A 26,334-nucleotide genomic window follows, 5' to 3' on the forward strand; every position below is an offset into this window, starting at 1 on the left:
TTAATGCCGAATGATCCTATTAGAACAAAATGTATATTTTCATTTCTATTGCTACGCACGTGGATATTGTTTCCATCCCAAGAATGCGCCCCGATCCGTACGCCGGGCGCGGATCGTGTGTTGCCTGCCCATTGGACTCACGGTACCTGGAATTTTAATCTCCACGTTTGTGTGTTTAGTTACAACAATAGCAAACAGCGCTAAAGTTTTAGATAATGATACAGTGTGTAATAGTTTGCAGCTGTGAAGTGAAGTGCGCTTGTACGGTGAAACCGGGCACAATAATCCTGGAAACGCTATCACACGCTCTCGTACGCTATGTGGTGCAAATTCGAAACTGGAGCAGCAGAGAAAGTAAAAGAGAGAGAGAGAGAGAGAGAGATAGAGCGAGAGAGAGAGAGAGTCGTATACTCAACTGGATCGATAATGTTGTGCTACTAAATAAGGATCCATCCAAAAGTGTTTCCGATCGTGTCGATACATAATAGCGAGCCCCCGTGCCCTCCTCTCCCAGGGGGCAGGGAAGCAGATAAACGTTGCGTCCTCGTCCGCAAAACGTTGCGCGATCGTACACGCGCACGAATTGGAAACGGCTATGACCCGCTTCACGCCCAGCCAGCATCGCAGCGCCGTCCTACGCCCTCCCATCCGGCACTAACAAGGATACATGGTGTATAGCGCGTGTGTGTGTGTGTGTGTATGTGTGTGTGTGCTCGGTTATATTTCCCAGGACTTTGGGCCGGCGTTTGGGTTTTTGGTTGGCTGAGTTGTATAATTGTATTTCATCTATGTACTGCAGGCTGCGCAAGCAAGACCAAAGTAAGCGTGGATGCGGTGAAAAAGAGAGAAAGAGCGCGAAAGTAAAGTGGCAGGGCAGATGTGGCTCCCCTTGCGTACAGTTTCTCGTCGTTCCGCCAACCATAAGGCACACAACACACACACACACACTGTATTCACCTTTAGGGAACGTTTCAATGTTGCAGGACGGGCGTAACCGGTCGTCTCCGTCCCGCCAACGGGTCGAGCGACGACACGCGTGTGTCCGACTAGCTGTCACGCTTACCCGACCGTTTCTGCAACAGCACAGCTACAAAACAGCGTTTGGCAACTCTTCGCTTTCCACCAATTGGAGGATGGCTTCGGGGTTTTGCCGGGGCCTTGTGGTTGTTGCTGTTGCTTGTTTTTTTTTTTCGTTCCTCTGTTGCTGTTGTTGTATTCTTTTATCTGTAGCCCATTGCTTCTGTTTCAGCCCGTGTACTGTAGTCCCCCGCCGTTTGCCCTGCCCCGGCCCAGCGGAGAGGGGAGAGCTAGGAACGGTTTCTTTTTTCGCCCGCCCCTTCGCAGTACCGCGCTTCCCTATTTGTTTATCCGATTTTTAGGCTCTTAGCGCTTAGATACGGGGATGTGGCAATTGTTGAAACAATTTTGAATCAGTTGCTTTTGAATGTTCGGCGAGGAATGTGTTACGCTCGGCAGCAGCAGTCATCATCTCCAGCTGGTCGTCGTACGTTGGTGCGTGCTTTGGTGGACAGTGTAGCGTGTGCGTTCAATGTGCCCTGTGTGTGCTGTGTGTGACTTGTGTACGTTGGGAAGCAACAGTTGCAAACCCGTGCCGTTTTCAGTTGTGCACGCAACGTGGCGTCGGACGCCACACGTGTGTCCCTCCCTGGCAAGGGCACTTGAAGTTTTTTTTTCCGAATCACTTTCTGGCGCTCGGTACCGTGCTTCTGCTGTGGTTTAAACCGTGAAAGACGTAAGATTTGTGTGTAATAGGGTGCAAGTTGACAAGAAAGTAGGTCAACTCAGGAGCATTGAGCTATCCAAACGTAACGTCGCGTGCATTTGGTTGGGAAGTTTGAAGGAAAACGATCATCACCAAACACACACAGGATGAGTTTGCCGAGCGGTGTCGATATGTCGAACCTGATGCAGCAACATCCGGTACTGGGTGCGCTGCCGCCAGCGTTTTTCCTCCGGGCGGCCTCGGAACGCTATCAACGCACGCCCAAGTGTGCCCGGTGCCGCAACCATGGAGTGGTAAGTGAAGGCGTCCCAACTGCAAGCCCTAGTACCAGACAGTACCCGAACAGAATCAAAATCATCTCCCTCATTACAAAAACAAACTCTCAAGTTAGGCGCTTTGCGCGAGTGTCTTTGCCGATCAGGCCGTTTGGTTTTTGTACAAAACAATGAAGCGTTTAGGACTTGGTCCTCAACATCTTGAGCTCCAAAGTGATCTGTCAGTAGCGAAGAGCCTCGAGAGCCCGGGATCTAACATCCCTCCCACTTCCTGCTTCAGCTTTGAGACATCTTCTTGCTCCAAGGTACTTCGGCTATCCTGGATAGCCTACCCAAAGTCCTACTCCTAGTTAGTCCAGGCCCCTCAAAAGTATGCTTTTGGCCGCAGCTCATCCGGAGCAAACACTTTGTCGAGGTGCTGTGCAGTTGTGTGCAAAAGGGGGCAAAACGGTAAAACGGAAAGAAACCCACAAACAGACTGGAGGCAAGGAAATAGTAACCCCACCAATCAACCGAGAAGGCACCCTGTGCCAATTACTCGTGAGGTACATTGAACGAACAAATTATCATCTAAATTCCTGCCCCAAATGTTTCACAAAAAAAAAAAAAGATTCTCTTTTGTACACCATTTGTGTTTCTCCCATGCTTCGTCCAATGTTGCGTTGGGTGTACAATAAGCAGTTGTCGCGCGCGCTCTGTCCGCCCAAGGAATCACAACTAACGCCAATTCTATTTTTTCTTTCTTTCTCTCCCGCGCCGCGTGTACACGCGCCACGCCATCAGGTGAGCGCCCTCAAAGGACACAAGCGCTACTGTCGCTGGCGGGACTGTGTCTGTGCCAAGTGTACCTTGATTGCGGAACGGCAGCGAGTGATGGCCGCCCAGGTAAGTGTACCGCCGCTTTAACGCATGCCAAAACGCTCGGCAGCAAACTTACGGGGTCTTTTGTTGGGCAGGTCGCACTCCGCCGCCAGCAGGCACAGGAGGAGAACGAGGTGCGCGATCTGGGCCTGCTGTACGGGACGACCGGCGTGCACGGCGTTGGCCAGACGCCCGCGAGCGATTCGGTCGGCTCGGTACAGTCGGTCGGTCAGTTCCACGGTGGCATACCGTCGCCGCCGAACGATGCAGAAAGTGGTGGTACCCACCACAGCTACACATCGGCCGACGCAGGTAAGCGATCGCATTCGTCGTCGAGTCTTCTAGCGAAGCAACTAATGCGGAAATTATTGCAATGCTCTGTGTTGTATCCTTGTTTTTACTTTTTAAAAACAGACACGGACGTGCAGCGGCTACGGTCCGAGCACATGCACTCGGCCTACTCACCCAATCGCAGCGAACCGGACAGCCCCGGTAAGTACACACAGAAATGATTTGATTGATTGGTGTGTTTTTTCCCCCTCTCTGTTCTATTTGGCAAATATTAGTTTCAAGACAAAATCTCATCTCGCATAATTAAAACATCGAAGCCCTAGAAGCCACCGAACATCCGACTCGTACTGCGTGTGTGAGCAATCAAAACGATTATTGGCGCACCGCAGAACGTAGGTCATTCGTAGATCAGGTGGTTAGTCGGGCTACGGTAGGTCCCCATTGACTTGACGCTAGTTCGATTCTCGCAAGCGGAGCATATGAGACTTTTCTTCGATATGCAATGTGGCCTCAGAGAGATTATAAGAAAGCGATTCTTTCCTTGTTGCACCACGAGAAAGAAGAACTGTCGAGGATTTTCAATAACTTCAAATTTCCAGCGAAAAAAGCAATTTTCGATTGTGGGATGAATCTAAAGTGGTTATAGAGATACATTGAAATGTTCTGAAAATGTTGCGTTCTTCAGTATCCTATCAATACTGTGAATCATATTTAACCTTTTCATTGCTTCTTCGCCCATCCTTTGCAAAAAAAAAGAAAGGGTTCCTTTGCCCTTTTCCGAGAAAATATCATTACTGAACATTTATTCGTTTATCGCTGCAAACAATCGCGCCCAACCGCATGAGACGCCCCAGTGCGCATCAAAAGCTGTCTAATAGCCTTAATGTCTATTGTCTATTGTGGCGCAGCGAGCAAATCAAATCGGAAAGAAAAATAGCCAACAGCACGCCAATGCAGCAATGCCTGGGGGAACAACGCACCGACAACGTTGCTTGTTTATGTTCGCTGCAATTGGTCTTTTAATTGCACCTCGGTATCGATTTCACACCGTCCCGATCGGTCCCTCCTGCGGGCGATTCCCATTACCCACCTCTCTTCCGAGGGCCAGTAGCTTGGACGTTGCATCCTGAGAACCCACCAATGCGTTATGCGTGATTTGTGCCCTGAACCTGCAATTATCCAATCGTTTTCTATTATGTTGTATCGAAAGCTGGATTAAAACTTGCTACCTGCAAGCAGACTCCTTCGCCGCTCAAAGGAAGCTAGCAACGCACCCGTACTTCAATTTCGCTACAATAAACAGTGTCCTTTTCCCGACGGGGGAGAGGGTGTAACACGATCTGGGTTTTTGGACGGGAAAAAAAACAACCTTCGGATCCGGCCCAAAACCGTTCGTTACAAAGCGTCCCATCAGCTGGAAAGAAGTGAAAAAAGACGCTCTCACACACACGTACATATTAACTTGGCTTTCAATTAGATTCATTGATGGACGGAACAACCGTTTTTGCTGGCTGGCGTTTAGCTCGAGAGGGTTCGATTTTGTCCGTGTGAGTGTGTGTGTGTGTGCTTTTTTTTTGTTCAATTTCACTAGAATCAAAATCTCCCGTCCCGGCGCAGCAGCCGAGCAGCAGCAGTACTGGCATTAGTTGTCTGCTCGATATCCACTTCTACACGTGGGTTCGGGTTTCATTCCAGCGAACGGTTTGATTCGACGGCGAGCGCCCCTGCCCCGCCGTCCGCCGCTGATCGGCGGCCTGAAGTGGATCGCTCCGGCTCGCTCGCTGGTGTTTGTGTTGCAGGATTCAACAAAACCTCGACAAAAGCCTCACATTCCCGGATCGCTTTTGTGTGTGGATTTTAATTGATTTTGTTTTTCCCTACCCGTGTTCTCCCTTTCTCTCCCTCACACACACACACACACACACGCCCTTCCTTCTTGTAATCAAATCATCCGTTCGCTACTACCGGGAAACAGGAAACAAACGGAAACAAAACACGCCACGCTAGAGCTCGTGTGCGAATGCATGGCTGCGTGACCGTGCGCGGATCAATACATCCTCCATGTTCCATGCCCTTTCAATTGGCGCACGTGTGTTAGTGTGGTTTTACCTGCACTAATCGCACGGTTTGTTTAGCGCGCAGTAAACGCAGCCCCGCTCAGGAGGGTTCGGCTCAATTAAGGCGTCGCAAAAATATGCGCCGCTTTGTTTTCTGCATCCTGCTTTGCTCTGGCATATTGGCGTTTTGACTCGCCGGTTTTGCCGGTACAATCGGGTCGGTGGGCGCCCCCTGTACAATTGCTCGAAACCGTTTACACCCCGGTGACTTTCTTTTGCCGTTTTGTGTGCACTTTGATAATGTGTCTAGGTTTGGGATCACCGATCATTAGTGATCGCGTTTGTTTCAATGAGAGCAAACAATATGGCGTACTTGAATGTCAGGCATGTCAAACATACAACAGTGTGCCTTTGTTTTTTCAAAAGCAAAACTAAAAGTGTTCGGATATTACATGGAAATAGGATTACGCGTTTCAAAAGAGAGGTCCAAATGGTCTAGGGACAGTAAAGACGCATACTCAAATATCTGTGCGTATATCATTTCTTGTAAAACTCGACTAACTATCCAGAAAAAGCAAAAATTACAAACCAAAATGGAGAGATTTATTTACGATTCGTTACCCTATAGATCTTTTAAAGCCGAGATGTCGAACTATTGGCCCTTAGAAGCCTTTGGAAGTCTTTCGGTGTGCCCCACGACCGCTTGACCAAAAAAATATTTTGCATTTATGCTTCTACAGTACAGGTATAAATCAATCAATTCCAGACACATGTACTTTTAAAACTTTGCAGATTTATCTACTAATTGTCAGGCATTATCAATTGTCAGAAAACCTTATCGGCGTGTTCCTTTGTTTTCTCTCCATCCATATACACAAAAAAAATAAGAATTTTCAAAAAAAAATGTTAGAGTTGTAGAACTAAAACCAAAAATGTGTATTTTGCTGAAATCGAGCATTGAATCATAATCATCCCTCATAATTCTCCCATTACAAAGAATAAACTGTTTTGCTAGTATAATTTGTTTTTCTAGAACCGTTTAACAAAACAAATAAACGTTGTAGCTTTAGACTCATAAAACATCGTTAATTTATGGAATCGACTGACACATGTCTGCATTAATCAGGGTACTTGGTGACCAACAGGGCCAATTTCTGTAAGAAAAAGACTCCGAAAAATTAACAAAATTACTCGTCCAACAGAAATATCTACAAAACGCAAGCTCTGACAATTGTTTGTCATATTATTTTGGGAAAGTATCAGATCGAACCTTCACTTTAGGCATGGTGTTTGCTGAGAACATTACATTTCTTCAACGCGTTGAAAAATCAGCAGAAATCAGACGTCAGCTAAAACACGCATTACTGTTGATAGGATATTACGACCGATTTCAAGCTTTTCATGAGGCAGCATCAAAGTAAATTGACTAGAATACAGGTGAGCTTACAGCTCTAATTTTAGTCGCCATTGTAAAAGGGAATTTCTATTAAAATTCGCAGGAAAGGAGATTCACGCCAATATCAACATAAAATTTACTATTCTTCCATGAAGAAATCAACCTAGTTAGTCATTGTCATTATTTTTGCGTACCTAATCTCGTTAGCTGGCTCAAATATAATTAATTTTGCATTAAAGTTTTTACTGTTCTAACGCAACTGTTTTCCCAATATGAAATGAAATGCCAACGATCCGATATTTGTATCGTGTAATATCATACAAAAACTAGGTTGCTGCCCGTGAAACTATTTTAAGCAGCATTTTGGCCCGCGTGGTCAAATGGGTTTGACTTCGCTGCTTTAGAGCATTGTTTTGCAAATAAACAAAAATACATGAGGTTCTTTAAGTTTTATATGTTTGCAACAAAAGCCTTTTATAACAATAACTCTTTTCACTTATAAGTGGTTATTCAAACTCTTGATTGCCACACGCTTGAGTGTTTCTCCTCGATACAAGATAGCTGTTTGACCAACAAAACGAAAATAATAAAATGAATTTAGTTTGTAGTTGTACTTTACATAACATAATAACATAACATAATAATTATCATCGATTGTTACCATGGCATTTAAGTTCCTAGTGTAACTATGCATTTCAAAAGTCATTAAATAATAGTTTTTAATTACATTAATGTGCCCGTATCGCTAGCCATAATTACAACCCCCCCTCAAATCTTTTTACGCTATTGTATTGCTCTAAAATGCCATTCATCTAACGCCTTTAAACACATTACTGAAGCAACTAAACAAAACGAAAACAAAAAAAGGAAACAGCCGGCGCAAAAAAAACGGCCCAATTTGCGTCCACTTTCCAGCACTAGCCGCACCCTTCGGCGTAACAGTGTCACCGCTCAACCGCGCGGCACGTCTTTTCCATGTCGTTGCAAGTCATTATTTCCTGCCACAGCAACACCCTTCGAGATGGCGAGCGCTGCCGCTGAGGCGGGATGCAATAAAGCGTTCAGTGTCGAATGCAGCGCAGCTTCCGCCGGGACTTACCCCCACCCTGTGCAATAAGGTGCGATCTGTGCTCGCAATTCGCTCGAATCGATTTTTAATCCTCTGCGACGGGCGAGGCAACCGGAAGCTCGGTAAACTCGGATGGCAAAGCATTAAACCACAAATAATTAATAACAACTCCGCCCCGTACGGTAAGGGAGAAATTAACAGTAAATGACCCTTCGCTCGGTAGCCAATTGTGCGTGTATGTGCGTGTGTACGTGTGTGTGTGTGTGTGTGTGTGTGTGTGTGTGTGTGTGTGTGTGTGTGTGTGTGTGTGTGTGTGTGAGCGGCGTTTAATTATAATGCAAAATGTTTTAATCAGCCCCTAACGCACAAGGATCGGCACGCACTCGAGCGTGTGCGTGAGTGCTTCCTTTTTTTTTTAATTTCTTTTAACCTTTCCTGCACTTTTGTTGCTTGCTGTTGCTGCTGGTATTGTACTGTGCATTCAGTACTGTTCGAGCAGCTCATCTTTTTGCCCTTTTTCTTTTTTGCTTCTGTGAAGTAAAAAAAAAGGGTAAAGTTGAAGAGAGCGAGAGGTAACAGTATAGTGGGAAAGAATAAATAGCAAAAATAAAAAAAAAATAAAAGCAGGAAACCAAACCATATTGCCAATGCTTTCCAATACAGGGATGCAGATTTTTCCCTCCTCTCATTTTTTGTTTCTTCTTTTTTTGTCTCTCTTTCTCTTTCTTTTAATATCCCTTATCCCTTATACTGCACGGAGCGAGTATTTATTTTTCCTCGGTTAGCACAATAGCCGTTCAAGAGGTATTACATTTCCTTTTGCACTCCCCTCCCACCTCTCCGCCCCTGTTTCCAGCGAAAGAACGAACCTTCGGACGCTACGGAGTGTGCTCGAAAGTGTTCTGCCACCCCTGGCATACCGGGGCCGGTACTTCCACGAAGCGCGCCGAGCTCGGCCCGAGCGGGAATGCGAGAGCGAGCGAGGCATGAATGGCACCGATCTTCTACTGTCAAAAGACAGTTTATCTTAATTCGAAATATCTGCTTCTGCAATTCCAATTCTTCCACTCGTCGTTACCGCTTTCAGTTTTTTTTTGTTGTATCCGTCTTTTTCTTTCATTCTTTCCCGCTTTTCTCGCCTTTCCCAAACGGTCCCGAGGAGCAACTGTACTGTGGCTGTCACTGCTTCGGCATCCAGTCGCCCGTGCCCTGCTGCCCGGTGAAGTGCCGTGTTGTCTGGTTGAATGTGGCAAATGGGATACAATTTAATTTCCACTCGAAACTCAATCAACAAAAGCATCGATCTTATTAAAAAAAAAAAAGCACCACAGAAGCGCGCATACCACCGTACAGCGAGCGATACAGGAGCCAGGGGCAAACGGGGGCCCGACATGAATGATCTCATGAAATATGTTTTCAATTTTGGGTGCTTCCACCTAATAGGAGACGACCTCGCTTTACGGCCGTTGGCCAGGGGCAGATGCCGAGGTGTGCTGATGGTTCGGTCGCACTTGCGGAGCATTTTAGGTGGAGGGGAGAGTTTTTTTTTTTTGTTGTTGTGTGGATGGAAATTGAAATACCAAACCGGAGTGCGAAATTGCTGGCATTTGGGAGGTATGGGGATGAATGGGGATGAATGGATGGAGATCAAAATTTTTTCCAACAAATAAATCATGCGTGAGCGAAGCCGGGAGGGGAAGCTGGGGGTGACTTTGCCGACCCAAGGAAGCATGCCAAACTTTGCTGCGGGTGGTGGATCAGTTGTGCCGTGGTTTCCAATTAAATTTGGTTGGCGGGTGTTTTTTTTTTTCTCTTGTTGAACCTGCTGGAAGGTGGCTTCGCAGGTTTTTTTTTGCACTTTTTCCACAGTTTTTGCCGGATTTTTAGGTTTTTATTTTAATTCAATTTCTATCGCTTCGCTCAATGGAACGGTCCAGGCAAGAAGTACACCCGCAAAAAAGGGTGTTTTATTTTATATCCTTTTCTACCATCTGTAACACGCTCGCTCGCTCGCTTTCCATCCTTTATCTTATCCCTTTTCCCATCCTTCCCCTATTGCTAACCTCAGCGCGTGGCGGAGGATTGTGGCTTCCCGCTAAAACGGGTGTGTGATGCTCCCTTGTCCCTTCGCCTACCCGTTTGCCAGCCCGAGCGAGACTTAATCTAGCGTGTGCGTGCGCTCAATTTTATGGTGATGATTTGATGGAAAGTAATTATCTTCATCGCCCTTCATTGCCCGCTGGCGTAGTGTGGGGTGAATTTTCCTGGTGCTGGTGGTGGTTTTTGGTCGTTTTGGTGCGGCTTGAGGGCCGCGTTACCGCGACAAACGGAAATTAAACTGATCCGTGCAATATGGTTTTTGCGTTTTTACACTTGTGCAACCGAGGATAAGGGGAAACAGGAGACACACACTCTCCGGGCGCACGGGCCGATTAGTTGGGCCGATGGGGGAAAGGGAGTAGGGAGGGCTCGAGGGCATCGGACAGCGCAAAACACAGCCGGCTTAGTGCGTGCGTTTGGCAGCGTCAAGCGTTGACTTGCGAGGGGCGCGCTGGTGACGATGGGCGAATGTGTCAATACCAATGGGAGTTTTCCGTTTTTTGCTTGTTGCAGCAGTGTGTCAAACAAATTTAAACTCAACCACCAGTTAATTACACTTCACCGATATTGCAATTCACGCGTGCGAATGCCCTACAATGGGCTTTTGGGTTGTACAGTTTTGTTGAGAAGGGGGTATTATTATTATTATTATTTTTATTTTATTTTTTTGTTTGGAGATGGTTGACGTACGTGAACGTTCGGGGCTGCATAGACAAGGGGCTTACAAATTTAGCTGATTAAATTCAGCAACATGTTTACGTCGGCCGGATGCGCTAATCCGGCAGCAGTTCCATTGTGCCAGACCGGTGCCGGGCAATTATTTCACCACAAATGTCAAACCACCGGGCGACCGGGCGAGCAAAGGTGGCGGGATGGCGGAACGGTGTAATTGATGTGTTTGCCAAGAGCATACACTATCGCTGAGCCGTTTCCATTCCGGGAGCAGGGCAGGGTTGGTTCCAATGAGCATTGATCGATTGAAAAGAGTGAATTAAAAAGCCAAGTTAGTTTTAAATTTCCTACGATTGTTTAAGATTTAAGCACAACGAGCAAAGATTTTTTACTCTTTCCAAGGTAATGCTGATTTGAATAATGTTTGTAAAACATTGAAACATTTTGAATGTTTTGTTGTTTTTAATATTTGGATTGTAACTAAACTGTCTGCACAGAATGAGCTCAAATTTGCCAGAACGTTTTCGTTCTATCTGATGATGATTTCGAAAGTTAAGTCATTTTAAAATGATTCAAATTAAACCTCTTTGATCATATGCAATCGTGGTTCGTGAGCTAAATGCTCGATTTCTTCACAGTTTATGCGATATCATAATCTGGGCCAATTTGTTTATAGAATTATAAAAATGTATATACAATCCTATAGTTCCCCAGGTTAGGCGACACTCGAGTTAAGCGAATTCGAGTTATGCAAGTTTTTAGTTTTGACAGTTTATATGTGTTCATATATTAATTGCTTAAGAGTTTGTTAAATTTAATCGAAAATAACAATATTTCGATTATATTTTGGCTGAAACCCATGATATTCGACTCACGAGAACATTCGAGTTAAGCGATTGTCTCGAGAACGCTTTGTTCGCGTAACTCGGGGACAGATTGTACAAGAAATATTGAAAGATGAAAGACATATGTTAGCTACGTATGTGGAGCTCTCAAAACAAATGAAGCTATCCTTTGCAGGTGGAACGGTGACCTTTGGCTGAATGACTCTTAAATCTCAAAACATGAGTTGTCAATGTTCTTCTAGATCTAATTAATGCTCAAGTCCTACTTTGTTCACCCTACAAAATATTTAATTTAAGCAGTTTATTTATTTTTCTCAATGTCAGCTTGGATAGTTGCTATTTATGCATTTCCTGTATTTCGATTTTATTGCACCTTTGGTCTTGTCTGCTTTCAGCTTGGATAGTTGCTATTTATGCATTTCCTGTATTTCGATTTTATTGCACCTTTGGTCTTGTCTGCTTTCAGACGATGGTTAAGTCATTGAAATATGATTTAATATCTACAGGTTTGAAAATTTTGTTTTTCATTCCCTGATAGTATGATGTTCTTGTAGCAAAAACAATAATACGTTTAAGCTTGAAGCCGCCGAAACACAATCTTTAGTTTTGAGACGGAAAACAACACCCGTGCTATATGTCCATATTACCCCCTATTGCCATAAGTGTGTGGTACACGAGATCTCGAAAAATCAATCCCGATGACGGGCTAATGTAGGTAAAATGATATCACTCCGCAATCGCATCCTTTAGGTAGAAAGAACGAGATAGAGAGTGAAAGAGCTTACCTAGCCAAAAAACATACACACACACGCTACCAAGTGCTGTCGTTTGTGGTCAAACAAATCGAATCAAAACGAATCTTCGCTTCTCGTTCCATTCCCACACGTTTGCCCCCCTCCCCCCTGTCTGGTTGGCCCGAAAGTATCCGCACCTGGCAATAATAGGCACAATAGGTACAAAATACAGTTAATGAATTTGTTTGATTTCATCAGCCACCGCTCTGCGACAGGTACGGGAGGGCACAAAGCTCACAAAATCCCATCAACATTCCCTCACACAGACACACACACACACACACAAAAGCGCAAAGCGACACGGGGACGAAAGCCTCCGGGGGCTGTTGGGCCATTTATTTGACATTCGTAGTCAAAACCCCCTTCCGTATATTATTTTTTTCTTTTTTCGTCGGTTGTTGTTGTTGTGCGAGAAGAGCCTCTACCCACTTGAGAAGTATCGCCGTGGGCCGTCACATCACGTCGTCCAGGGGTTCGCCCCGGCAGTACACACAAACAGAAGCTGTTGCATCTGGAATGATTACATTTTTTTCCACACACACACACACACACACTCGCACGCACATTGCTCTTTTGCTGCTGCCGTTTGGTTCACAATCCGGCCACGGCTTCTCCCGTGTCACCACGTACGCCGTGCAACCGGACCGTGCCTGAGGGACGGAGGGGGCGTGCAGGAAATGTCTACTTTACCTGCGCTCGCTCAAGTGTGTTTACTGTTGCAGCTAGCGACGCTGGCACAGGTTGAAACTCTATCGTACGAGTAGGCACTCCGTCGTGTTAGCGCGGCTGGAAGGTGTGCTGTGGCACTATTTTGACTTCTTCACGGACTGCCCTCTTCCCGGACGTACACACTGTTGCGGTTGCCGTGTTGCTTGCGCTGCCCATCTATTTTAACATAAATAACCTACTTCGGGCAAATATTGAAACTCCACTCCATTGTTTTGGACAGAAATTCAGTTTTTTCGGCGGATGTCAATATTTGCTTAAGCAACGATTTTAAAAGACATTCGCTCGCTCGAGTGCGGACTTGCTTTACAACAGCCCCGAAGATTGTTGCTCTTCGTCGGGTCGGTGAAAATTGATCCCGGGCACTGTAGGCCGGAGGCCGAGATTGACCCAGGAAAGCCTGGCTCGGTAGGCTTTAGTTGAACTTTTGCTTCTGACGGCTTGACTGTTTGACATCATCAAAACTGAATGTCCCGCGGTGGCATCGTTTGCGCGTGATTGATTGTCCGCTAAAGGGGCGATGATGTTATTTGAACGAATTTTCGACTGGCGACCTACAACTTTGCAGGCATGGAAAGTGAGATTTTGTAAACACTGAACACGAAATCTCGTCGCTAGAGGCTGTGACAGCCGAACCGCTGGGTCCTAGGCTGAGTGATGAAAGCTTTGTCGAAAGTCCCAATAATTATTTGGGCAGAGTGGTATGTGCCGGATTTGTTGGGTAGGATGAATGGACATGAATACTGAAATATGAACAAGGTCCTAGGATCCCTTATAAGGACCTAAAATTTTTAAACAAGAGGTGTCGTTAAGAGATTTTGACAGGATTTTTCATTATTTCTGAAGAATTTACACTCTCTGCTCGATAAAAAGAGAAGGATGTCTCAGATGATCATACAACACCTTACAAGTTTAATGTCTCATAGAGGGAAAACTAAGAACTTTAATGTCTACAAGTGTTATCAATAATAGATCAGAGTTTACTTATTGTTCCAGGAGGAACAAGCATACTACATCACAGTCTACATATTTTCTAGAAGTATCTGAAGAAGTTGTCTCGAAGATCTGATGACATATAAGCATCATTTAATGTCTCTATGTAGAATAGAATAACTCCTCTTCAGGCTTCAATTGAACGTCTCTTCCAAGACCAAAAATGCATCACCATGACATTTCGTCACAACCCATAACTCATCGCAATGTTCTGTCCACGCTTCCCAAACTCTGCTCCTCTAGGACCGAAGCGCCAGCGCATATCAACCGAGACGGACCACGAGACGGAGTCGGAATCGTCGCCCAGCAGCCCCCGGCACAAGTCGTCCCTGTTCTCCCTGCCGCTGGACAAACAGTCGCCGAGCCAAACCGGGCCGCCCAGCTCGCCCGAGTCCGACCTGGACGTGGACTCGACGCCGGACGATTCGATCGCGCCGGAAAACTTGAGCCTCAAGAAGGACCCAGCGAATGTATATACGAAGCCGGCGGCGACGCTCGTCCCCGTCACGAACGGTGGCACCGGCTTTCTGCCTTACAACCAGCCGCCGGCCGCCGCTACCCAGTACCAGCAGGCCCTCGGTGTCAGTGCCTCCCAAGCGTCCAGCCAACGGTCGCCGGTGGACGTGCTGCTGCGGTAAGTACCGGGGCTTGGAGCATGTTTGGAAGTCTCACCCACACCATCACCGTACTGATGCCCGATTTGCTCTCTCTCTCTCTCTATCTCTTTCTCTCTCTTCCAGAGTGTTCCCGAACCGACGCCGAAGCGAGGTGGAGCTCCTGCTGCAGCGCTACCGGGGCGACGTCGTGCAGGCGATGGAGGCGATGCTCTGCGGTGACGATGCGCTCCATTCCCCCATCAGGTAGGTTGGTCTGTACCGGCACAGGAACCACCGCGAACAGCTCATTGTGCTCGTGCCCTAAAACTTCGCCAATATATATGTGTGTATGCGTGTGTGTGTATGTGTGTGTGTGAAAAGTGTTCCCACACCTTCACCATCTTTTGCAGTGAAGTCGGCATTCTCGCCATTGATGCCTTCCGGAACGTTCAGTAGTCCGACGGTGCGGTACTCGTTTCTGCAGCAGGCCCACACCAAGCGCTTCCTGTCCGCGCCCTACACCGGCACCGGCTACCTGCCCACTATACTGCAGGATCCAGAGCAGCAGCAGCAGCAGCAACCTCAGCAACACGACCAGCAGACCATCGGTCAGCACTGTGCGCCCGCCAACAGTCCGTGCGTGGATGGTGCCGAGTAGGCATCCCTCTTCCTTTTCCCTTCACACCTGGTTCCTTTTTGGGCGGGCCAGTTACCTTCAGAGATGCGGCCGGCTAACCCTATCCAATGATGGCGACCGAATCGTCCTCCCCCAAAACGGAGCCTGTTCTTGGTACACTATCCTGCCCTCAGGCGCTCCTGAACCAGCATGCCTGCACGGAGAATGGGGCAACGACGCGCAACCTTCTCCATCCGTTCCCGGCAGGAGTGTGCCTGCTGATGAGCGTGAATGATGATAATGAAGATGCTGATGGAGTGGAATGATGATTAATTTCTATGTAAATTGTTACCGCAGGGATTTTCTTCGTGCTTTGCCTTGTTCCCCGTTCGGGACTCAAACCGCGAGCGAAGAGGGAGCAGACAATGCGTACGAAGGCGTAAAAATACAACTCTATTAGCTTACTTTGACGCCGATTACCCAGCCTCTCTCAGGTTCTGGCAGCTACACTATATATCGAGGCGTCGCGCTCGAACACTCGAAGGGAACAGGCAAAACAAAAATGGTGGAATAATAATTACAGCAAATAGTGTGGTCAGTCAGGCTAGGGCAAGGGCATCAAGCGGCCCCACGAGGCTACAACAGTTGCGGTGGCATTGTTTCGTGCGAGAGATATCGTCAAATCAGATAAATATTATTATTAGTGAAAAAAAACACAAACACACTTACAGCTACACTCATACATTGTTGAACTATACTTACAACAAACACGTAATGATAAAACAAATGAAGCAAACATGCAACAACAACAAAACATACAATAAGTTTGGTGAAATGAGTGAACAGTGTTGTAAAAAAAAGTAACGCAAAGTATAAACTATAAAAGGTATATAAATAAAAATGGACGCTATAATAAACTCCTGTACCTAACCAGCGGACGTGTGTGGGAAAGGACCCAACACAAATATATCACAATAATTGTAAGCACATCCTTTTTAAGCACGGCCCCGTCTCCCATGTCACGACAGAAACGTCAAGCCAGGGGATATGATCCGGGGGTGACTTCCCCTCCCTCTCTCTAATCTCATTTTCCCTTTAAAAAAAAACCCGCCAACAAAGACCAAACAGCGCTTGTTGCATTGTTAGCACCATCAATTGGTCGTATTTTATCAACCGGATCAAAACATCGTCCTTTGCAGCGAGGAGTAAAATGTAAATAAACACAAACCTTTTTCTTTGTGTGGGGTGGGAAGGGGAGGACGCAAGGACACCCTTTTTTTATTTCCAGGGCTAGCGGAAGGTTAGGGCCACAAGCAACAACATAAAAAACCGGCTCTCTCTGCCGCGCACAAACCGAATGAAAAAGCCAAACCCCTCGGCCGTTATTGACAGATAATTTTTCGTTCACTGATTTATCTGCCCTAACCCTTGAGGATGCGGTGCTCCGTTTGTGGTTCTTCTGCACGCGCGGAAAAGTGTTTGTCGTACGGAGGGTTTCCTTTTTTTTTGCTTTTTGAGAGTCTGTGTGTGTGTGATGAGGTTGCTTATGAACACCGCCAGAGTACACTCTGAGGCTGAGTGCTGATCTCTTAAATGAATGATTATTTAATTTGTTTCAGATGGTGGGCGGGTTTGTTTTCGCTTTTCGCCGTGTAAGTACACTTCTGGGCGGAAGAGGTGCTTTGCATTGTGTTGAGCTGTGCGGGAAATGTGGAAGTGATATTATCGGTGAGACGTGTAACCGAGAGCACACAGAAGGAGTCGCTTCACGTAGAGGGCTGGCAAAAGCTCACGTTTGCTATCTAAACTACTGCTCAATTGTCGCTGTTTAGCAGACGATAATGTTACGCGATTGGTTTTGAGGCTTTCGGACGGAAAAGATATGCTGGGATAGGTAGCAAAAAGAGCTATCACTAACAGACGAAGCTGTATATCTTAAGGCATCATCCAGATTAAAGACACAAAGGAAACCAACATCATAGTGCGTCTTAAAAACGTCTTAATTGAATTATGTCAGCGAAGCAAAAGATTCAACTAATTGCGAAGATTTTTTTTTTAAATAACTCAATTGAGTACACTTTTGTGAGACAACTCGCATTCAAACCTCTCGCAGAGAAGTGAAAATGATTCACATTGAAAAAGCTATAAATTGAGTAGAACAATCAGTGCTGCAAAATGTCACTGTCAATGTAATAAAACATTCTGACTGAAGCAAAGTCCATGTCAGCGTCACGTGATAAGCAAAGGTGATGCTCAAGCAGTTGGTGTGACCAATACATGCTAGGTGACAATTTAGGAACAAACGCTTGGTTAGTCACTTGGTCATGACATTTTCTGTGGGCGGTCATTACCACTCGCCAAGCATGTGCCAAGAATGTCGTGATTATCATATGGATAAAATGTCATCAAGCAGGTGATTGGTCTATCAACTGTTTGAGCCTTACCCCTGGTCAACACAGTTGACTTAAACTTCGTTTCAGTAATTAGTGTTGGTAGCTGAAACAGCGGCCTTTAGCAGCACTGTTCATAGCTAGAAAAAAGTCATGATTATGCTTGCGAGGGAATTAAGCACAGCTTGTCAGTCCGAGTATTGCGGTTGACTCAAGCACTCCCATGTTGTGTTCGGCATGTCATGACGCTTTTTCATTGAGTATCAACAATGAACATTAAGCTACCACGGATATGTTCATTGTTTTCGATGGTGATCATCACGCGAAACAATAAAAGAGCCATGCAAAAGAGTCACTCTTTTAAAACTGTGTTGAATGGATATCTACACTTGCAGGATGTAACTCGTTCACTATTACGCAAGTTCGAGTTCGAGTTCTCAACAATTCGAGTCCCCAAAGCCACTTTTTCACTTTATTACAGCACGATGGCACCCTTTCTGGAATCGCTGTGACATTCCTTACGAGGGCGATTTGTCACATTCCACGTTTCAACAGTTCAAAGTCAAACTAAAAAAATGACTGTTCATCTCTTGAATGTTTCGCCAATTCGCCAGCCGACGAAACTATAGATTGCCATCGCTTGACCCATCAAGGGTTAAGTGTGTGCGTACGATCCAATTGAAACATTAATATCAGACGTGGGTCTTTTAGATAGGAGTGTGTGTTTGTGTTAGCTTTTTTTCATCCTTCCGACAGCAGCTTCTGGAGAACCGGAACCTACCGAGGACGGCAAATGAAAGGATTGACGTATTGATGCTTTGCTCAAGTGGTCATCCGAAACACACGCACAATCATAACGACCCGCTCGAACGTCGCAAAGGGATAAGGCGGAAGGACATCCGTTGTGCGAAAGAAAACTGTCTCAAGCGGTACGATCCAATTACCGTACCAATTCGTTTAGTGCCGTCTAATCGTTTCGACACACACACACACGCATAGACAACCAGTCAGCCTCACTCAAGAGAGTCTGCCTGCGAAACCTCACCCCCCAAAAAAAGGGATGTGCATTTTTTCTCCTTCTTTTTCCGGTTTTTGCTTCCATCCCTCCACCTTACTTTTGCAAACTTTCTTGAAAAAGTAAAATCAAACAACAAACGGCAAGGAAAGCGCCGCTCGAAAAATGGAACAACATCTAGATAGGGAAAATGATACCCGACCCCCCGCTTGCCACCTCCGCAACTGACAAACTGCTTGCGATAGACTCCCGGTTCTGCGGTTATTACGTTTTTTTTCCTCTTTATTATTATTTTATCACCTTCTGTCCTCCCGCCGCGTGTCGCGCACACGTTTGATGTTGCCCTCGTCGCATACACACACATACACTAACACACACACACACAAAGTGTTGCAACTGTCACCCGCAGCAAATAAATTTCTATTCAATAGTGGAAACTCGTCGTTCGATGCGATGTAACCGGAGTCTTTGACGCCCACCCTATATTGAATCTTGCTGCTATTTGACCTTCTCTCTCTCTCTCCCGCTTTCTAGCAGTGCCATTGAAAGTAAATGCCATCGGTACGCTTCCCCCCCCCTTCTCTGCCTGTCCACCGTAGCGCAATAAGAACAAAAGCGGCAATATCTGGCCGCTCCCCGGCAGATAACTGTGGAATGTGCCGTGGTGCCGTGACCAGGATGCGAACCTGCCTTTCGAGAAACCAGGCAGCTCTCGCTCGGAGGGTTTTTTTTTGTTTTTGCTTTTGCTACTCAAATACTTCGACTTTACGATCTGCCCGGCTGCTGGTTCTGGTTGTTATGGCAGCCGCGAACCGGCGAGCACCAGGTTTTTAGCACCGGAATCGGAAAAGGAATCCAATTTTGTTTTGGATCCCGACGCACCGCAGCCGCACCCTTCTCCGCACCTGCTCTCCTCACCGCTCCAGCCCCCTCGTCAGCTTTCGAAACAATTGTCGTTACCATTGTCAACTGAGCGTGGAATGAGATTAATTTCTTTTCATTCAGCCACTCACCCGACGCCAACCGCCGCGCCAACGCCACGGAAGAATACTAAACAGAATCATATATCAAAACCATGTGCCGGGTTCACGGGGCTCGCACTGCCAGGGTCCGGCCGCTCTTAAAGCGGGGGAATACAGAACACGCTGCCATTCAAACTGGGCGCCCTGCCGGAGGGATGATGACAAATAAAGATGACCCACGGGTAAAATATGGGTAATCTGCTATCAATAAGCCAATAGCAAACGTACGGTCGGGCTCTACCGAAGGTCGCCGCGGCCCGGGCCCTCCCGCACGCTGCCGTGTAAGCCTTTCCCGAGCCGGCGGGCCACATTATGTATGGGCGCTACATACGCGTTTAATAATCGGCACAGCGGTGCGTTTTCCGCATTTTCAAATGCACTCCCGTGTTTCGGCAACTGTGGAAGGAAGGGAAGGCAGCTGGGTGGGTATGAAGATATCTGCTGCGAGGAATCCCGGACACCGCCGGGTGTTGACGCTTGAATAGTTTGGCCCTTCCCCTTGCCCGCTCTGTGTATGTGTGTGTTTGATTGCGGGTAGTATTTGCATCTGGCTGGCGCGAGCTGCTGTCGGGAATGCTGCTGTCTTAATTAAATTTAAAACGAAGTATGCGCCTTTGTTGTGCGTTTGCAATTGTTTGCGACCCTCCCAGGGGTTTGCTGCTGGCTATGGGTTGGAATGCGCTTGGGTGTTGGGTATCTGCAGCCGGGGGTTGAGGTTTTGATACTGTCAAACAGCGACTAATCGGTTGATTGTATCTACTCACCGGCGCGTAAGAAGTGCTTGAAGGAGGCAAACGCACGCAGCAGGTTAATTAATTTCCATCTTTTGACTTCGCGGTGTGGGCAAGCGATTCGATAAAGCCTGGCTTAGAGGCAGGCTTCGGGTGGCTTGGGAAAGACGTTTCTAGGAGATCGACCGGCATCTCTTGTTGGTAGATAGTGAAAAAAGCTTTTCAAAAGAGGATTTACTAGCTATAGGGGTCCATTTCAAAGATTTGATATGGCTCTGTAAAGCGTTTACAAGCATTAGACAAGTCTATTCGGAAATGCCTCGGCAGGCTATGAACACCGGATATGAACAGTAATGCCATTATGTCGGCCACAATATAGGAAGAAAGTAAATCTTAGCATTGAAGTATAATATCACAGTAACTGTTGCATTTGATATTAGTAAAGGACACGGGAATTTCAACCCAGTGCCTGGATAGTATCGCTTGAATTACTATGTAATGGACGACGTTAACTATGTCCTGGAGATGAGCACTAAATGCCTAGTTTGAAGATATTGGATTGTACATTCAAAAAGAAACTGGTAAAGCCAGTACGTTAGTAACGGAAATGTAATTGAAAGAGGTCTTCGGGTTAACTTTCTTGATTGTTTTTTAACTAAATAGTTGAAAATTACAAGGAAAAAACAGAACGTTTTCAGCTTTTCACGTTCACTACAAAACTGCCACAAAACGTGTGAAGGGTTAGGTTGATTTAGTTGAAGATAGTTGGTCAATTTTATTAGAACACAAAAATTCGATTCAACTGATGCTGCAGATAGAAGGGACGGGATGGATGAGGTTCGCCCGACGTCGACTCCCTAATAGCCGAATTGCTGAGAGAATGCATGTAGAAAGGATTAAAATCATTTTTAACGATCGGTGAACACCGGTCATATTGAAACCGAATAAAAAAGGACAATAGGACGCGTTACCAGCAAGATGAAATGAGTTTTTTATTATATCATTCGCTTTTTATTATTTCATCTGTACTTGTCTATGTGCATATGCAGCCTTGCGGATGGAATGTGTACAAATTCTTTCAATATATTAACATTTCATAAAAGAGGGAATAGATAGTCTTACTCGTTGATTTTTACGTGATTTCATTCTTTATAAAAAAAAACTACATCTACTAGCATAAGTTTGAACAATATCTTTTTTCAAGATTCAAGATATATTTTGAGGAAAACATCAACTAAGGATCACATCCAAACGATCCTGGTTGATGGAATGTTTTTGATTAAAAGCATCACAAAGGCTTCCTGCCCAACCCAGTGTACTCGATGCGAATCGGATTTTTTTTGTTCTGATTTTTTTTTTTGCTTAAAAACACTTGCTTGAGTTATATTTCTTGTTTTTAATTAGTACGTCTCATACATGCAGTGTGATCGCTTTTTTTGTTCGATGTATTTTGGGTATAACTGATGCCCGCCGTCGGAACGTTGTAAAAAGATTATAGTCGGACAGCTAGGAATGGAGTATTTACGTATTTAGCAATGCCGGTTCGCGTACATTTTAAAACCTAAACAGCAAAATAAATATAAACTTACGAAACCGACTCGAGGTAATGCCCCAATCGGGAAGGTTGATGTACACATATACCTATTAGCGACCATTGAAGCAGACAGTGTCGTAGTGCCGTGCCAAGCGTTCGGGTTTGTAGATCACAGATTGATGGATCAAACCTAGAATAGATCGTCATCTGCAGAGAGAGAGAGATCAAGAATAATGGAAAATCTTTTTCTCTCTGCTTTACAGTAGGACATTATAACAATTCTGGTAAGCGCAGCATCAAACCTCTAAGTGTTTTCAGTTATTACTTTCTTAAATTAGCTTTTACAAAAGTGTCATTATTAATAGCAGCGCCCAATTCTCCTATATTCATCCATCATCCTGCAATCAGATAAATTCATACAATCTCGTTTCCATAGAAAGACAGAGAGCCTTCCCAATCTGCCACGGGTTACATAAATTACAACAAAAAATCCCAATTGCACACACAAGGGGAAAAAAACCTCGAAAGACAAATTTACAAACAAAATTACCCGCCCTCTCTACTCGGCAACCCGACGAACTGTCTGAACTGTCCATGCCCCCGACGGGTTCTACACTTGGCTTAGATCAGCTTGAAAACCCACCGTTGTTGAACCGGTAAGGTTTCCACCATTTTCACATTTAAAAAAAAAACAACCCCTCAAGGATGGTTCAGTTGTTTATTTGGTTGCATTCTGTGGTCCACACAGTCAATCACAAACTCAATCACTTGTTCGTGTTTTTTTCAGCTCTGCCTTGTCCTCCTACTCCTCCTCCTCTTCCTCCTCCTTCTAAGCTCTAACGTTGCTACTGATTTCTTCTTTTTTTCGAACGGTCGAAAGGTATATCTCGCAGGCAAAAGAGCGATTTTTCCGGCATTCACTGCCGGCGTACGGCGCTCGGACAAAGGCCCCCGAGGCCAAACTTGTAGCTACTTGTAAACGATTATCCCAGTCTGAATCCGGCAGCAGCTATCCATGGCGATAGTACAGTGCGGTGATGTACATGTACAAGTACGCCCAAGTACCTATTCTTCGGTCGCCTTTCGGCCGGGTAAGATCTGTGCTACCGCCCGGTGCAGAATTCGGCAGCCTGATCCGTCGCTCGGTTTGTTCCCAGATGGGATGCCGAAAGGTTGCCATCCTTCCTGCGGTGGCACGGGCGGATGTCGCTGCTGCTGCTGCTCCACCCAAGATTACGGCGAGCTGCTGTTTAATAAAGAATTAATAATAGTGATGGTTGAAAGGGACTTGCAGAGAGGAATATAAGCGAAGAACGAAAAAAAAACCCCAATTTCCAAGTGCCGAAAGGATGCAATACCTACTACAAAAGCGACACACACACACATACAGTGGTGGAGTGGCGCACGGTGGCGCACCATTTGTCTGCCCGGAAGGGTTTTCGCTGGGAAATGGAAACCGGCTAAGCAGCAACAAACGAGCGGAGCAGAGAACCACAAATCAAGCATTAAAACGAAATGAAATAAAATTGCCCAACTGACTGATGCTGCTCACGATAAACATACACTATTATCATGATGCACAAGCACACAAACAAAGCTCCCGAATGGGATCGTGCGAGGATCACATCTCGGCGGGCATACGAACCATCGCAACAATCGGCGCAGAAGGAACGGAGTAGGATTTATTTAAAGCAAAAAAAAACCAAATAAGGCAGGCAACAAGGCAAGGCAACAAAAAATCCTAAATAAAATAAATACAGCATAATTGTCAGCACTGCATACGCACACACACAGTACCCCCCGAGGCGAATGAAAAGCGATGAATGCTATTTGATGTGTATTTTCTTTTTCCCTTTTTTATCAAACGGACCTGTCGGATTTGTGTTTTGCCTTACGTTGATCGCTTACGGCCGCCGGTTTGTGTGTGTGTGTGTGTGTGTGTGTGTGTGTGTGTGTGTGTGTGTTTGTGTGTGTGTGTGTCCTGGGAAACTGTGTGCATTACACGTATCGATGTTTGATCGAGATAAATTCGACCACACAATAAAAAAAGGCCAACCCAGGGCAATCCGATCAGCCAACGAGGATAACAGATAGTTCCATAGAATCGTTTCGATATGGAGTTCATGGCTATTTTGTGGAATTAAATAACATACATTATTTTGTAAAAAAAATGTAGACACATTAAAAAAATAACTTTTTTAATGTAACATATGGAAAAATAGAGCAATAATTGGAATATTTATCAATGACTGCAGCATACTTCATTCTTTCCGCAGAAGAGCTCAATTCAAGCACTGATTACGATGCGCAACAAAATAGACACAATTAAGCTCTATTGTTGTAGTGTTAGAGTGAGTGGGCGAGCGGAGTTTAACAAGAATTTTAGTACAGGTTTATTTTGACACAAATATAGTTTGTGGAAAACAGCGACAAGCATGATAAACATGAACGGCTACAGCAAAGTTACACTTCTCGATAGGAGTGTAATGATATAAGAAATCTATACACCTATCCGGGCCGAAACATAAATATCGTCGTGACAAAGGTATATAGCACTAATAAAAGGCAAATGTAAAGATTAAAGAATAAATCCAAACGGTTACGCTATATCTCGTGCCAGATTCCTACCATTTTCGTTATTCAAGTGGTCGAAGTTTTCAATTTATTTCTCAAAATCCAAAAAGTTTCTCAGTTGTACACATTACACCTTACATTTCATTGATCAGACATCGATCTGGAGCACGCTAATCTTACAGGCGAGAGTATTTATTGGAAAGTAGCGCAAATTACCTCCAAGCAAACGAATCAGAATGGTCATTAAGTTAACTCGGTAAGAATTAGCACACATGATCAAGGTGAAGAGCAGTGAAAGCTTCAATTCTCGAGTGAGCTCGGAATGAAAGTGACTCGAGATCTTCAAAGAGTAAATTAAGGAAAGATTGTTACTCTGCAAGTTTAACTCAGTCCACTGAAGCAATCCACCAGAAAATGGCTTTTCTGCGCAATTTAGCAGAAAGAAAAGCTACTAGAAAACATTACTTACTAGAAACCATTTGTCTAACACATTATAGAAATGACATAATAAAACCTGGAATAATTAATATTAATATTTATTTCTACAAAAAATCGGTCTAACTCTTCAATTTCATTTCGATCAAAACATGCTCTGCAGTTGCAGGAGACTATCAGAGCGATGTACATGATTGAAAGAAACGATGCAATATCTTTCATAAACATAAACCTATAAGCACGCCTCTCCAGGATCACTCTACCTAAGTTTAATGTTTGATTGAGAAAAAATTAATGAACGCTCTTCTCTCCACTATGTAACTGTTGAATTAAGGCGTCTGGAACTTAACTTTAAATTATCTCAACAGATTTTCACTCTACAGTCCGTGCTCCAGTCAGCTTATTCTCCAGCTATCAAACTCAGCGAACTTGAAAATTCGATCGAGTTATTTAGTTCTCACGACTGTAGATCCTGAATAGGTTGCATATTACTGCCTTCGAAATATTCCAGGCATGTATTCTTTGAAAGAGTGTAAATTCGATACCGGCGGGGTCGAGCTTGTTTGAGCTGGTGGTTTCATGAATTGAACGCAAATCTTGCGTGGATTAAGCCTATATTTTCTGTGACGCCAACATTTGAGTTCATGCTGCCTAAAACATAAACTTATGATATCTGAATAGGTTCAATTTATATAAGAAATGTTTAGGGTCCCAAGATACATAGGTTCGAAAATTCGCATAGGGGTCCGTCAGTAAATTTGTGTAGTTTTTATTATGGCAATATGCCCAGATACTTATTTTGATGTTTACCGATATAGTGTGTATCCATTTATTAATGATCCTCTCCTCTTGTGGTGATGTTAGTGACTGAAATTAAATCCTAATCAATATCTTTCATGTTGATTTAAAACTGCTTGCAATAATATTTAGTTAATTATTCTTGGTTGTGCGGCGCGCCTCCCTCCCACACTCAATACTAAAACTCTGAGTTTTGAACGCAGAACAACCATGGTGTCAGCGCTCCGCGCTGCCGGCACCACTGTACGACCAGCTCAACCCAAGCCACGCTGTACAGCAACCGTATGCCGCGCGCATATGTTCCACATCACCATCGAACGGTTTGCGGTTCGTACGAATTACCTAAAAAAAAAAAACAAAACTTCAAAAACCTTCCTCTCCTATCCACCGGAAATAATCTAACAGACAATGAAACTTGAGTTTCAAAGAAAGAACAAAAAAAATAGAATAACACACACCAAAAAACATCCAATATTGTACAACGTTTACGCGCACAATAGCAGGCAAGTCAGTTAACAAAACGATTGCTCCGCACAACCCGTCGCCCGCGTCGCCCATCACCCACAAAACGTTTGTTGTAATTGTTTTCCTCTTAACTTTTATTCAACCTCGACTATTGGTCGATTAATCCTTGCGTGGCTCACAGGGAGCAGCGCTCGCTTATCGAAATGTAGAAGTAAAAAGAAAACAAGAAGGACGACAAAACACATTTACCAGCAAACAATAGTAAACGAAGAAAAAAAAGCACGCACATAGAGGGAGAGAGAGAGAGAGAGATCTTGATGTGCTAGCGGTAGAGA

General features: G+C 45.0%; 1 protein-coding gene across 2 annotated transcripts; it reads left to right on the forward strand.

Moving 5' to 3' along the window:
• The first annotated feature begins 392 nt into the window (after window positions 1-392).
• On the forward strand, window positions 393-15,946 carry LOC120957779 (doublesex- and mab-3-related transcription factor A2). 2 transcript variants are annotated; one of them, XM_040380139.2, is made up of 7 exons: window positions 393-2,037; window positions 2,803-2,904; window positions 2,976-3,192; window positions 3,295-3,372; window positions 14,067-14,457; window positions 14,564-14,683; window positions 14,801-15,946. In XM_040380139.2, exons 1-7 carry the CDS (start codon window positions 1,891-1,893, stop codon window positions 15,075-15,077), a joined length of 1,332 nt encoding a protein of 443 aa, XP_040236073.2. In that variant the 5' UTR covers window positions 393-1,890; the 3' UTR covers window positions 15,078-15,946. The 2 variants fall into 2 exon arrangements, with proteins under 2 accessions (XP_040236073.2, XP_040236080.2); XM_040380146.2 differs by having other exon boundaries at window positions 14,830-14,967.
• The last annotated feature ends 10,388 nt before the right edge of the window (window positions 15,947-26,334 follow it).

The sequence above is a fragment of the Anopheles coluzzii genome, chromosome X (genome assembly GCF_943734685.1).
Source record: "Anopheles coluzzii chromosome X, AcolN3, whole genome shotgun sequence".
NCBI lineage: Eukaryota > Metazoa > Arthropoda > Insecta > Diptera > Culicidae > Anopheles > Anopheles coluzzii.

What these genes read in the sequence shown, in the direction of transcription:
- LOC120957779 (XM_040380139.2), top strand. Translation starts at nt 1,891, where the DNA reads ATGAGTTTGCCGAGCGGTGTCGATATGTCGAACCTGATGCAGCAACAT. An exon ending in CTACACATCGGCCGACGCAG is followed by an intron (nt 3,193 to 3,294) that starts GTAAGCGATCGC and finishes TTTTAAAAACAG; the next exon opens with ACACGGACGTGCAGCGGCTA. An exon ending in GCGCTCCATTCCCCCATCAG is followed by an intron (nt 14,684 to 14,800) that starts GTAGGTTGGTCT and finishes GTGTGTGAAAAG; the next exon opens with TGTTCCCACACCTTCACCAT.